The 14227-nt window shown below is 38.9% G+C and overlaps 1 protein-coding gene across 7 annotated transcripts in view; it reads left to right on the top strand.

The window, feature by feature from the left end:
- Window positions 1–3857: 3857 nt before the first annotated feature.
- The window catches only part of AKR1A1 (aldo-keto reductase family 1 member A1), a 33042-nt gene continuing 22672 nt past the window's right edge, over window positions 3858–14227 (top strand). Inside the window, exons 1-3 of one of the 7 annotated variants that reach the window (XM_089515017.1) lie at window positions 3858–3980; window positions 6051–6333; window positions 12415–12510. In XM_089515017.1, the coding sequence (XP_089371143.1) occupies window positions 12421–12510 (90 nt within the window). In that variant the 5' untranslated portion in view covers window positions 3858–3980; window positions 6051–6333; window positions 12415–12420. Of the gene's footprint in view, window positions 3981–4180; window positions 4198–6050; window positions 6334–8270; window positions 8304–8380; window positions 8451–10784; window positions 10866–12414; window positions 12511–14227 lie in introns of those variants that run through there. The other 6 variants (XM_089515016.1, XM_089515018.1, XM_089515015.1 and 3 more) reach the window with 6 other exon arrangements.

Genomic DNA, 14227 nt, shown 5'->3' with positions numbered 1-14227 from the left:
GGGGCAGGAAAAGTGTTTGTAAAACTTTGCACATGGAACTGTTGTGCACCCGATCTGGATCAAAAAGGAAAGTGCCAAGTCATGAGGAGCTGGGAGTTTCTTACTGGAAAAGCAAACTCACATGTGTGTGTTTTGTGTGTGTGTGTGGGGGGGGGGTTACAATAACATTCAAAATGTTGATGCTTTTATTGAGCCAAAATGCACAAAATACATGTTGCAAGCTTTCACTGGGTTCTTCTTTGGGCAAAGGTGTTAAAAATCATACAGGAGAGAACAAAATTTAGGAGGATATTAGTCCCAAGACTGCCTTTTGTCAAGATATGGATGTTTTGCAGTTCAGGTGGTATTGGAGGGACATTTGTGCAGGCAAGATCCTTCTCTTTATGGTACCCCAGGACATAATATTTAAATTTAATTAGCAAGATGAAAAGAGATGTTCCTCTTAAGAATCAAGTTGCCTCCATCCTTAGTATTCACACAATTAAGTACCACCATTTTTGTTCCACTACTTTTGAAGATGGACTGCAGAAGGAATGGTGAGTGAGGATAGATGAAAATCACTCAGTTTCTGTCTAAAATGCAGTTGGCCCTCCATATCCGTGGATTTTTTTATCCACAGATTCAACCATCCACTGCTTAAAAATATTAAGAAAAAAAATATATAAATACAAATAAGCACACCTTGATTTTGCCATTTTATATTGTAAAAACCATTTTACTGTGCCATTGTATTTAATGGAACTTGAACATCTGTGGGTTTTGGTATCCACAGGGAGTCCTGGAACCAAACTCCAGCGGATTCCAATGGTCCACTGTATTTCCTCTCTTCAACTGTTGGCCAGTTGTTGTTTTTTGTGTTTCAGCCAACTGTGACTTATGGGGACCCTATCACAGTAAACTTCACCAAACAATTAGTATTATTAATTCCCTGATTCCATCTTACCTCTTTAGTTTTCACTATATACATGTATAATGTCACAGATTCTGCTCAGTTGGGGCTGCCCAGTATAGAAAATTCTTAGAGAGAACTCGTAATCGCTTGCATCCAAAAAAAGCATGAACCCAAGAATTATCCTTTCTCTCATCCAAGCTCAATGGGGCTCGCTGCCAAGAGAAAAAGAGATACGATATCTGGTCCTCCTCATTAAAGATAATGAGAAAAGGGAACTGGGCAGCAGTCCACTGCTGGTACTACAAATCTTGTGTAAGCAAAGACATCATTATTGCAACATGTATTTTGTGCATTTTGGCTGTCCCAATAAATGTACCATTGTTTTGTGGATTTTGGATATTATGTACTTTGAAATATGGCCAACATGGTTACCCCTGGATGTAAGGATACCACATTTTAGCCCACAGAAGGGAATCCTAAAGAGGGAGCCAATGGACTGGGACTTTACTGGGTCTTTGAGGTTTCCAACTAAGATAAATCTTTTTTTTTTCAAAATTGGGACTGCATTTGGCATGTTTTACCAACAACACCTAAGTGTTTTCCTAATTAAAAAGAAAGCATGGAGAATTGTTGAGAAATTAAATGTTCTCTGCCTAAGAATGGGGCTTCTGGCCTCAAAAAGGAGACATACTGGCCCTCAAAGGAAATATCTTTTTGTATTGCTAATGGATTTTATTTCCTGGACTTTAAGATGCTTTGTCTCCCAGTACCCACATGGCTAGAAGGAGTAGTAGCCTGCCTGCATGTATATCCATCCATATCATCAATCAATTAACCATCAGTTAATTAATAGATAACATGCTGACATCAAGGTTTCAGAGACACAGTCATTTGCTTTAGTCTAGTTACTCCATAGTGTAATGTATGAAAGTGTGCTCTGCTAGAATTGCTCTGTTTGTTGTTGTGTGCCTTCAAGTCATTTCCAACTGATGGTGAGCCTAAGGTGAATCTATCACAGGATTTTCTGCAGCTGAGAGTGTGTGACTTACCCAAGGTCACCCAGTGGGTTTCCCTGATCTCTACAGCCATAGTCCATATCCCAAAACATTAGGACATGTTGGCTCTCTACTGTATTAGAATACTGGTCCTTAACTTATACATGTGCAAAATAATACAGTTTATTTTTCTTGTGCTATCTTCTACCATCCTTAATTTTTTTTTAAATCTCTACTACCATGCCATGAAATAGGAAAAGTGGTAGGGCTATCCTTTCTGCACTTACATGGAATATGTCACCACCTCAGGCATCAGATGCTGAGGTCTGGGATTTGTAAAACCATCTACATACGTCATGTGGCCTTCCAGTTAGGCTGCTTGCCCATAGCAATGGTGGAAAATCCTGTCTTGCCACCAGTGCTGAAGTAGGATTCAGCAGCTGGTATGGTGGGTGTCTGTGAAAGGCAGTAAATAAGGATTCTTGTCCTTTGCCCTAGACAGGAAAATATCTTAAGTCAGTTGTGAAAGATTTCCCAAATTTTATATGAACAGCTTCAACAGTGTTTGAATAGTGCTTCAAGTTGTGTTCCCCCTCCTCATATGTAAACTCCCTATTGGAACTGTAAATTATGTATTCAGGTGTTACACAACCATTCTGCAGATTCATGACCTTATCCTCTACTCAGGATAAAGTTGCAGAGTGAGACCAAGCCTCAGGGCTTGAACAGTATGATAGGGAGGAGCAATGAAGAATGCAGCAAGATGTCCATGGCTTATCAGAATGGGCAAATGTTTAGCATCTCATTTTAACCTGCTCTTGCCAAGATAGTGGGAGGATCTCCATGAATCATGATGCAGTGCTTCTATATGAAATCCCATGACAGCCATCCCAGAGAAACAGTCAGTAAACTGGTTCTACACTAGCAATTCCCCCAACATATTGCTGTCTTGCTGTCCCCATATTTTGGACTTCAGCTCCCATCAGTCCCACTAAAATGCTCAGTTTAGGGATTTTGGAAGAAGCAGTCCAACAAATCTAGAGGGCATCAGATTAATAAAGGCTGTTATACACATACATATTGTGATGCCTTGTTCTTCCTTGCACGCTCAAACAAAAATATTTGTAAGAGCAGAACTATATGGGATTTACATCTCAGTAAACATGCTTAGGTTTACTCTTTAAGGCCTCTGGCATATCTGACTTAAAAGTAAACCTATCATGGGGTTTTCATGGCAAGTTTCTTCAGAGAGAGTTTGCCATTGCCATCATCTGAGACTGGCAGGGTGTGATTGACCAAGGTCACCCAGTGGATTTCATAGCTGAGCGGGAACTCGAACTCTGTTCTCTAGAGTCATAGTCCAGTGCTCAAGCCACTATATCATCTTTTAAGTAATCTAAGGTAGTGGCATCACCATATTCCATTGTAGCAAATTTCATACCTAATCATGTAAAATAGGAAAAGATTTTTGTTTATCCTGATAATCAGTCTCATTGGGTGACACAGAATTATGGTATGAAGAGTAAGAGAGGAAAAAAGAAACTTCTTATCCACTTTTGACATACTTTGCATATTTTATTGCATCTCCATCAGCCCCCCATTCCTGGCCACAGACAAGCCAAGCTAAAAGGCAGCAAACAGTGTAATATTTCCTCATGATCATTTTAATTGTATTGCTCCAAAGCATTATCTCTAATATTAGCTAACCAGAACTCTATACAGTTTTCCAAGTGTCACTGCACCATAAAGGCACATTACATTACTGGCAGCTTAATTTAAAAAAAAAAAAGTCCTCACAATCTCTCGAATAAAATTTGGAGTATTCTCAGTCCATTATGATAAAAAAAATTATTTGCAACCAGTTTAGATGCCATCAGAATATATATATATATATATATATATATATATATATATATATATAAACTTCCATTCCTGGGAGAGCAGTTGTCAGTTGGAATTTGAATACTGGCAAGTGTTCTGTATTGTGTTTGTTGAGGCTTTTTATCTTCTTTGTTTTTTCTGTCACTGCATTTAGTCTGGATTTTCTTGTTATTGAGTAACTGCACCCTTGTGAAAAGTTGGAGGAAAAAAAGGTAACTAGCAAGTGTTAAGGTGTAGTTTAGTTCAAGTCAAGGCTTTATGTCCAAAATGGGAGCTGCTAGAATCTTGTTTTGCGTATTAACTGTCGAATGCCAGTTTTATTTGTGCTTTTACTATGTGTGTGAGTGTGGGGGGGTTGTATTTGTTCAACTGCAGTGGGAATTATGCTGCCCTCCAGATGTTCCCAGACTGTAACCCTAGCAGCCCAAGGTAATGCTGAGGAATTCTGGGATCTGCATCCCATAGCAGATGGGGGGCCTGTACCTATTAACTAATTTAATTTATATGCTGCTTTTCTCCCAGAGTGGGACCCAAGGTGGCTTCCAGAAATAGTAAATTAAAAATCGTTTATGATAAAATGTAAAAAATAACTGAATGCACTTCATAAAACACATTAAAATCATTTTAAAAGCAACCCAAAGTTTAAAAGATAAATAAAACATCCCCAATAAAAAGCCCTCCCTTATACTGTACCTTAAAAGCCTGCCTAAATAGAAACATTTTGCCTGCCAGTGAGAGTAAAGCAGGGAAGGACCAGCCAGGCCTCTTGAGGAAAGGAGTTCCAAAGTGCCACCATGAAGGCGTTCTCTCGTGTCCTCACCAATCGTGCCTGTGATGGTGGCGGGAATGAGACAAAACCTTTCCCTGAAGATCTCTGGCAGGTTCATATCTTTATTTATTTATTTATTTATTTAAACATTTATTTGTTGTTGTGTGTCTTCAAGTTTTTTTCGACCTATGGCAAGCCTAAGGCGAACCTATCCAGGGGTTTTCTTGGCAAGATTTGTTCAGAGGTTTGCTATTGAATTCCCTTGAGGCTGAGAGAGTGTGACTTGCCCAAAGTCACCCAGTCGGTTTCATGACCAAGCTGAGACTCAAACCCTGTTCTCCAGAGCTGTAGTCCCAACTCTCAAACCACTACCCCACACTGTCTCTCAGTATCCCGCTCTATAATCATAACATTTTGGGTGACTTACAATAAAATAAGTTAAAGCACTTTAAAATTTAAAACAATATAAATAATTTTAATGCTCTAAAAATATTTGTTGTTATTAACTGCCCTTGAGTTGATCTTGACCCATGGTGACCCTGTGGATGAGACATCTGCAAGACTCCCTATCCTCCACTGTTCTGCTTAGTTCCTGCAAATTCATATCCTTAATACATCAATCCATTCATCTAACATGCAACCTTCCTCTCTTTCTACTTTGCTCCACCCTTCCTAGCATCATTTTTACCCCAATGAGTTGTGCCTTCTGTGTGTCCAAAGTACAACAGCCTCAGTTTTATCATCTTGGCTTCCAGGAAAATTTCTGTCTTGATCTGCTCTAGGACCCAGATTTTTAATTTTTAATTTAAAAAAAAAAACTTCTGTAATCAGTGTTTTAGTTCTATCTTTTAAAAATTATTGTAAGTTGCCTTGAATCCCACGTTGAGTGAAAAGCAGAATGCAAATCCCCTAAAACTTCGTAGTATCTAACTCTTGAATTATTTTTGTAATTTAATTGGTTTTAGATTCATGGTGTGTGTGTGTGTGTGTGTGTGTGTGTATGTCTGTGTGTGTATAATTTTTATTTTTCTACCCTTCATAGTAATCGTTTCCTTCTACATATTTCCTGATAACTGTTACCTCCTCATTCTCACACACTTCTAATAAGCATCAGCCCATATTCTTATCCATTTTTCTTTTACTGCATGAATCTTTCAGTCAGATCTTAACAAAAGAACACAATATACAATCAAGACAATCATCACTTACAGTTAGACCAACAAAACATATAAACCACACCAGACACCTTTATATATACTGTACACATAAAACCAAGCTTCCTAGTATCTAACTCTTGAATTATTTTGTCATTTAATTGGTGTGTGTGTGTGTATTATATATATATATATATATATATATTGTATCATTTATGATTTTATTTTTATTTTGGACCCTTCATAGTCATCATTTCCTTCTACTTCTTCTTTCCTGACACTTCCTGATTCCCACACACTTCTAATAAGTATCAGCCCATATTTTTATCCATTTGTCTTTTATTGCCTGAATCTTTCAGACAGATCTTAACAAAGCAGCTTCAGTTCCACCCCAGAGCTTTGCAAAACGACAAGAGACCTGCTGGCAATCACTGTATCTTTGACTGCTTCTCCTCCTGCCACGTGGGCTCAGGCTGCAAAAGGAGGAGGGCTGGGAGAAGGAAAAGTGTGGTTAAATTTCAAACCCGGAAACGGAAATGTGAAAAGTCTGGGGCAAAGGACTTTGGTCCCAGAAGTGTTTGGAAGAAGAAGCCTCTTTAGTGTCTGAGCAGGAAGTGTTTGCCCTGGATTTGCACCAGCCAGGTTTGTGCATCATCAGGGCATGGGACTTACTTTGGGAGGCTGGGCTACTCTTGCTGCCACCTCTTCTGCCTTTTCTTTTTTTTAATACAAAGATAACATTGTAATTTTATCCTTGCTGGAGGAAGAGATCTATCACAGAAAGGTTTAAATGTAACTTGTAACCCTGAGCAAGTATAGCAGGAAGGATAGCTTCGTTTATTCAGGAGAGGCTGCATCAATAATCTGGTTTGACTCCACTTTAGCTGCCATGGTTCCATGCTAGGGAATTCTGGGAATTGCATGTAGGAGGATCTTGCAGCCCCCAAACGGTGCCCTTTTAAGAGATTTTGGACTTCAGCTCCCAGAAGCCTCAGCCACATTGGCCAATAGTTTGGGATTCTAGGAGCTGTAGTCCAACATCCCTTAAAGAACACAGTTTGGGGACCGTTGCTGTAGACTGAAGTCTATGAAAGCTCATGCTGCCAGTTTCTTTCTTTCATGTTACAAGATCTCTCTACATACTGATTCTGCAGACAAACACAAGTATATATTTGAATTCTGGGAATTGCAGTTTGTTGTGGTACCAGACTCAGAGCCCTGAGGTTTGCAGGAGTTGCATTGAGGTGGAACTGTTCGGCTTGCATTTAGTGCTGCGAAACTACAAAATTACTAGCAAGTAAGTGCAAAGGTTGCCAAGTTCAACTTTGATTTACTGTCACATTAAATTGATCAGGGAACCACACAACGTTCAGTCAGGATAAGGCTGCATCATTGCAATCATAAATATAATTTGCCTGCTAAAATGCCGGTCCGTATGCCAATTCTGGATTAAAACTGTGGTTAAACATATGCTGTACATTGACTAAGGGTGACTAGGGGCAACTGTGGCTCTCTGCAAGTTGTTCTTGTTTTGCTGCATCATTCATGATCCCAAGCATTGCTGTTTAGAGCAGTGATGGGAATTGCAGTCCCAACAGAATCTGAAGCACTGCAGCTACTTCCTCCAGGTGCTGTAAGTTAGCAAATTTAAACTTTTTTGAGTCACGGACCCCATTTGATAATCTGATCTATAAATTAAAATGTCACGGTTATAAAAATCCGTAATTTATACTTCAGAAATCTCTGTTGTAGCAAATTTGTAGTGGTAGAATTTATAAAGAAAACCAAATAAAGATAAACATTGGTGTTATACAAGCATGCAGCATCCTATCTGACAAGCCATAATTGACACCGATATAATTTTGTGTTGCACAACTCACTAATGTTCAGCCTAGCTATGCATTCTCCAATAAGTCATGGACTCCATTTGATAATCTGATCTATAAATTTGAGTCACAGATCCCATTTGATAATCTGATCTTTTAATTAAAATGTCACAATGATAAAATCCATAATTTATATTTCAGAAATCTCTTGTTTATAGCAAATTTGTAGCAGTAGAATTTATTAATCTATGCTTGCACTACAGAAAATAATTTTAGGGGAAGCATCTAGATCTAACCAAACTCCAAAATGGTATAATATAGACTAAAGTTTTTAATAGGCGATTAGAACAGAATTAATTGCTGTCTTTGCTTTCCTGATTTGTATTTTTAATTTGTATTCTGTACTCTGCATTTTAGCCATGCATTGTACTGGTAAGAGTTAATTCTTGTCCATTAAGCAGTGGGAACTGGGATTACTTATCCTTTTGTCAGGTGAAGTAAGGCAACCAGTTGATATCTGCTGATCAAGTTACTGATTATACCTGGCAGTTTGTCTCTGGGTGAAAGTTTCAGTCAAGATTACTGTGTACCTTATCAGAAAATGCATAGGTAGGCTGGGTACTGGTGAGTTGTGCAACACAAAATTATATCAGTATTAATTATGGCTTGTCAGATAGGATTTTGCATGTTTGTATAAAGCCAGTATTTATCTTTACTTTCTTTTCTTTTCCCCTGCTTGCTGTCCTCTTGAAGGTTTATGAGAGGGATGACCAGGTTACAAAGCAGGTAGGTTTCTGCCTTTTTAGTGCAGAATTTCTGCAGGCATAGCTTGTCAAGCAACTACTAAAAGGGCAGGAAGCCAGCTACTCTTTCACTCAGCCACCTTACTTCCATTTCATAGTTTACAGCAACACATTACAAAGGGAAACTCAGGTAAAGATTGGTCCTTGAACATGAGTTCAAATTTTAGTACAGCAACAAAAGATTTGAAAAAGATTTATAGTTATGCATCAAGAGGTTCAGGCTGCACGCTTAACTTGATACTTTCTGTCTTTAAGAGAGTGAAGCTATAAATGTGCATCAGATAACATTTTGAATGTATAGTATGAAGAAGAGCTCAGATAAAGCGATGAAATTCTTCACATACAAACCATTGGCGGGATACAAACCGCCGCTTTGCGGCGCTTCCCCGCCGGTGCCATTTGTTCCGCGCGGGAGCTGCAGCAGCCAAACCGCGCGGCTCCCGCGCGGAGCAAAAAAGAAGCTCCATTTCGGAGCTTCTTCTTGCAGCGCACTGATGACGTCGCGAAGCGCCGCTGGCGCATTCGCGACGTCATAGGCGCTGCGACACGTCTGGACGCTATGCGTCCAGTACGTAAAGATGGCGGCGCCCATGTGGAAGGGGTGCCGCCATCTTGTACATATTGTATACGTACTAGGGTTAGGGGGGTGCAGAAGCACCGCCCCTTCCTAACCCTAGTATGTATACAATACGTACTATATGGTGGTGTGTATCCCGCCATCGTCTGCTCAGAAAGTCTGCAGCTTAAGTTAGCATTCCTGGTTCACAGTCTCAAGTAATCAACTATTCCTTGTTAGAAACTTGACAGTAGAAGCAGAAGAATATTTCTCATCCTGTTTTAATTGTCTGATATAGATGGTGTTTACATATCAGTTCTGTGTGGGACTCTGCTATATAGCTTATTCCAGCAAAAACTAAGGAAGTTCATGGGCCTGGAATCTTTTGAAGCATCATTTCCTCTTGCAATTCAGCCAGCAAAGCAACTCTTAGGTCACATTGCAGGATGTTCCTCTTTGATAAAATGCTCTTGAAAAGGATGTCATAAATTTACATGGGACAAGACAGTCTATGTGAATACATAAAATAAACCAGTAAACCCAACAGAATAATTTTTAATAACTTTCATTCACATACACTCATTCATATACTCATTCATTCCTGAGTATATACACACTTGGGAGTGTATCTCTTTGAATTCAATTCACCTTACTTCTGAGTAAACAACTACTGTCTATGATTAGGCTGTATTATAATGTAGTTGCAGGGGAGGAAATGGAGGTACAGACCAAAATCTGTAGGCTATATTTCAGAAGAAGGGACTGGCAGAACCACCTCCGAGTATTCTTTGCCTAAGAAAAACTAATAAAATTAATAGTCGCCATAAGTCAACAGGGGACTTGAAGGCAAGTGTGCACACACATGCCACTTAATTTTAAATTTATGACATGAATAGAAATGGGTTCATAGAGTTGCAGTCTTAGCTGTGCACTTGAGCATATGGTCCCGCTAGGGCAGGTATATCTGCTTTCTCTGCTTTAGTGTTTATCATGTTTAAGAGGCAGGTTAACAAGTATTTCTTTTCTGGTATAGATATAATTTCACCCCATCTTTCCAAATGAGAGAAACAATATCCGTTCTTAATAATACAAGGAAAACTCAAGATGGAAACTTTTCCTACATTTTGCAATATTAGTATAGTGGTTTGAGTGTCGTACTATTATTCTGGAGACTCTGGAGAATTGCACTGCTTTCATCTCACCCAGGCAGCCAGACCATTCAGTCAGATAAATCTTCTAGCTTTTTAGTTTCTTTTAAAGAACCATTTCCCTCTCATTTATTTGCTATCTACTTACAAGATTAAGAGTCATGTTAAAGTAATATCCACCACCTTTCAAAGAGAAAGCCATGTTAATCTGTTTCAGTAAAAAAAAAGGGGTGGTGGTGGAATGTTGTGGGATCATTGACAACTAACTTGTTTAATTTAGTGTGAGTTGTCATGGATTGTAGCATGATACCTTAGAGGAAACAGGTATACCTCAGTTAATGAAACAGATGTGTTTCTGGGCATTACTTCTTTAACAAAAACTTTTGTACCAGAGGAGAAATAAAAAGGGAAGAACAAGGATAGGTTCCTACACTACCAACAACAACAACAACAACAACAAAGAGACGTTCAATATGTTTCTGTAAATCTTTTATTCAAAATTAACAATATGCACATGTAAAAGATTTGGTAAGTCAACAGAAGCTCTTTGAATCCTGTTGCAATGTGGCACTGAAAGTCTGTTTCATCTCTTACTTTGATCATTCTCTCGATACTGATGCTGCTAAAAAAAATCCAGCTATACAAAAGGAAGGAAAAGGGGAACTGGGCAAGCATAAAAAGACTTGGTAAAAAGGAGCTTCATTGTCAGAGGCTTTGTTAACTGGCGCATGTCTGTATAAGCGTACTATACTTCTTTCAGGTACAAATGAGCAGACAAATGGCAGTCAAATGTTGGGGACAAGCAGAGAAGGAGTTACTTAATGCTGGTGTAACTTGCAAGGTTTGTACAGTGGATAGGAATCTGAGAAAAAGAACCTGGTTTTGCTCCATGCAGCTTGTTATGAAATCAGTCTTGTTACAAAAACAGCTTTTAACAGCTTTGGCGCAACCTAAGATAGTATTAGCACAACCATATATGTTTCCCAGAGTTTGTGAGAAGGTAATTAACTGTGAAGTCATGTAAGCAGCACAGGTACAAACTTGTCCAAATTGTGCATGGATTCCTTCACTGGAATGTACACACTTATAATACTTCTGTCTAAATTTCAAGGTACATGGTGACTTAATTTTATGATATACTATGTTTTACTCTTGGTGCCCTGTTCTTTTTAGTCCACAGCACTTTTTAAATAGTTTTCATCACAAGAAGAATTCTTCCAATCTGCAAGAAATAGCTTGAACATTTCTCGTTATTGTTGACCTTCAAGTCATTTTTAACTTATAGCAACCTTAAGGCAGCAGCCTTTTTTTCTTTTTTCTGTATGAACAAACCCTGCAAAATAAATGTACGATGATCCCATAAATGAACCAAAACTCTTAAGACTCAGAAATATTTTTCTGCTCTGTTAATGTACCACGGCTGCCAGTTAACCAGATTAAAACCCAAGAATAGCATTCTGCCATGCTTAATGATCTGGAGATGAACACTTCAGTGGAATGGAAATTAACATTGTTGCCTAAAAATGTTGAATTTAGACAGTAAAAGTTGTAGAAGCTGATTAGAATTTGGCATCCTTAGAGTAGATCACTGTGAAAGGTCATATTTTTTAAATGCTTCATTGTCCTCAATTTTAGAAGAATCGATTTTCCCCTCACAGTTTTGAGATCAAGGCAGCACAATTAGTGGGGAAAAGTTGCTCATAATTCTCAATTGTTCATAATCCTATCATGAGGCAAATAGCTGTGGAAAAGTTGCCAATTTCTTCTGATTCTTTACTTTGAACTATATCTTACAGGTTGACAGTGTTGATATACATTGTTTTAGGACTGTGACTGTCTTAACACTGATTGGGATGAGGGAACAGGTTTCCCCCAGAACCTACCAGATATGCATTTTGGGAAGAGTAATTTTTCTCACCTTCATCTCTTGATGATCCATGAGATTAAGCTCCTCCATGACCAAAGATCCCAACTTTCAGCTCATGTTGCTCAGCTAGGACTGTGATTGAAAGGAGGCCTGTAGTTGCACAGAATGATTGGTCCATCTTTCCCACATCTTTTATTGGAGAACTACTGCATGGTGCAGCTATCCCAATAAAAGGTGTGGAGGAGATGAAGATGATGATTTATTTCTGTAGTACCATCTGAGCTAATTGATTTTGTGGTTTGCAGTCTAATAATATACATGGAAACAATAGAGGAAACATTTTGTAAGTGAAATTTATTTAAGATAATAATCCATCCTGTTATATCTTTACACTTGTATTACATTATCTTAAATTCAGTGTGGAAGAATAAGAATACTATCAAGTCTGTAAGATTTTCTGTTTTGTATAGTGAATAATTAGTACACTAGGTTTTTAAAAATATTAACTTCATATTTTATTTAGGAGAAGATGACTTCTGTGTGCAACTATGTTTTGCTTCATACTGGACAAAAGATGCCTCTTGTAGGACTGGGGACATGGAAAAGTGAAGCTGGGCAGGTAAGTGTTTATGCAACTGTCTCCCAGCAAATATCAAGCTGTCTCTGCTGAGCTTCTAGCAGGTGGTTATAGCAGTATAATACAGAGAAGTATTCACCAGACTAGATCCTCAAAGTAGTGGGACATCCAATGGGGCCCCTGTTGTGGGTCTTGAATTCTGGGCAGACTGATACAGGTGTACCACACTATTCAGGGCTTTGTAGGTCCAAATAAGCATCTTGAATTGAGCTTGGAACCAAACTTGAAGGCAATACAGTTTGCTCAAGACCAGTCATGTGTCATCTCTAAAATGTATGCCAAACAACCTTCTGGCTTTTGCATTATGCACTAGCTGTAGCTTCTGCACACTTACTTTTCAAGGGCAGACCCACACTGAGTACTCATAATTCTCATACTAAGATACTGAAGTAGGCATAGAATAGTGGGAAGGTATGCATGTGTTTTTATGATATACAGTAAATATGTCATTCACTTGGACCTAACAGCAATGCTTGTATTGAAGTTCATCAGTGTTAGAGAATAAAGACTGAAATAAAATGTCCAGATGTGGAGAAAGTGATAAAGGAAACTATGGGTCACTTGCAGCCTGATAACCAAGGAATTGATTACAGCTGGTACAGGACATGTGATTTATCTAAAAGGTCATCATGTGCCGGAAAGCACTGTGAAGTGTTGAAAAACTAATGTAAATATACTTGGTCATCTTGGTAGGGGGACAATAATTAAGGTGACACAGCAGGAAGAGGCTGGACTTAGTGGCTTCATGGCAAAAGTGTATATAAAGCCCAAGCCTCATTGTACAGTGTGGTTTTTGTTGGTTGGCAGTGGTGGATGTGTAGCTTTGGAGTTTTGCTTTCTGTATATAGTGCAACTGAAAGATTAAAGAGCCTCTTTGAAAGAGACGCTTGCTTCAGTGTGCCTTTATCAGCATCCAGAGAGAAGGAGGAGATTCCTGAGCAACCAGACAGCTCTGAGACAGTTGGCTTGGTGATTCTTCTCGAGTGGAGCTTCTGCGTGACCGACACACGGCTGCGCACTCGCATTCCAACCATCACCTTAGAACCCTGAAATCATATTATTCCTCAACTGAAAACTTGCAGAAAGTTCCTTCCTCCATAGCCTATTTTCTTCATCTGAATACAGATTAGCCACTAAATGTTTGCCACTCAATACCTCTGCAATCTTAGCATGGCATATTAGGTTCTCCATTACTGATGTTTGTACTGAATTTATTTCCCACACCACCATAGCAGGAGAAGGTAAAAGGAATAACATCCACCTTGCTGAAGTTTTATAGAATCTATTAAATAGACAGTTCCATTTTCCTGGAGAGCCAATGTGGTGAAGTGGTTTGAATATTGGACTATGACTGTGGAAATCAGGGTTCAAATCCCTGCTCAGCCATGGAAACGCATTGGGTTCCCTTGGACAAGTTACATTCTCTCAGCCTCAGAGGAAGGCAAAGGTAAACCCCCTCTAAACAAGTCTTGCCAAGAAAACTCTGTTATAGGTCGCCTCAGGGTCATCATAAGTCGGAAACGACTTGAAAGCACACAACAACCCACTATCCAGAGACATTATTTTCTACATCTGCCTCTTCTGTGTCCATTGTGTATTTTGACATGGATATTGATGTAAATCTTTTGCATAATGTGTTTTAGATGGCAAAGAGTATTCATTTCTCTAATTGTTGGCACCCACCATTGGTTCATTTGCC

The sequence above is a fragment of the Sceloporus occidentalis genome, unplaced genomic scaffold (assembly GCF_023333645.1).
Source record: "Sceloporus occidentalis isolate IW3139 unplaced genomic scaffold, rSceOcc1.0.p SCAF_3, whole genome shotgun sequence".
Taxonomy (NCBI): Eukaryota; Metazoa; Chordata; class Lepidosauria; order Squamata; family Phrynosomatidae; genus Sceloporus; species Sceloporus occidentalis.
Note: the sequence above shows the minus strand (reverse complement) of the source record. Positions and strands in the feature narration are given on the sequence as shown.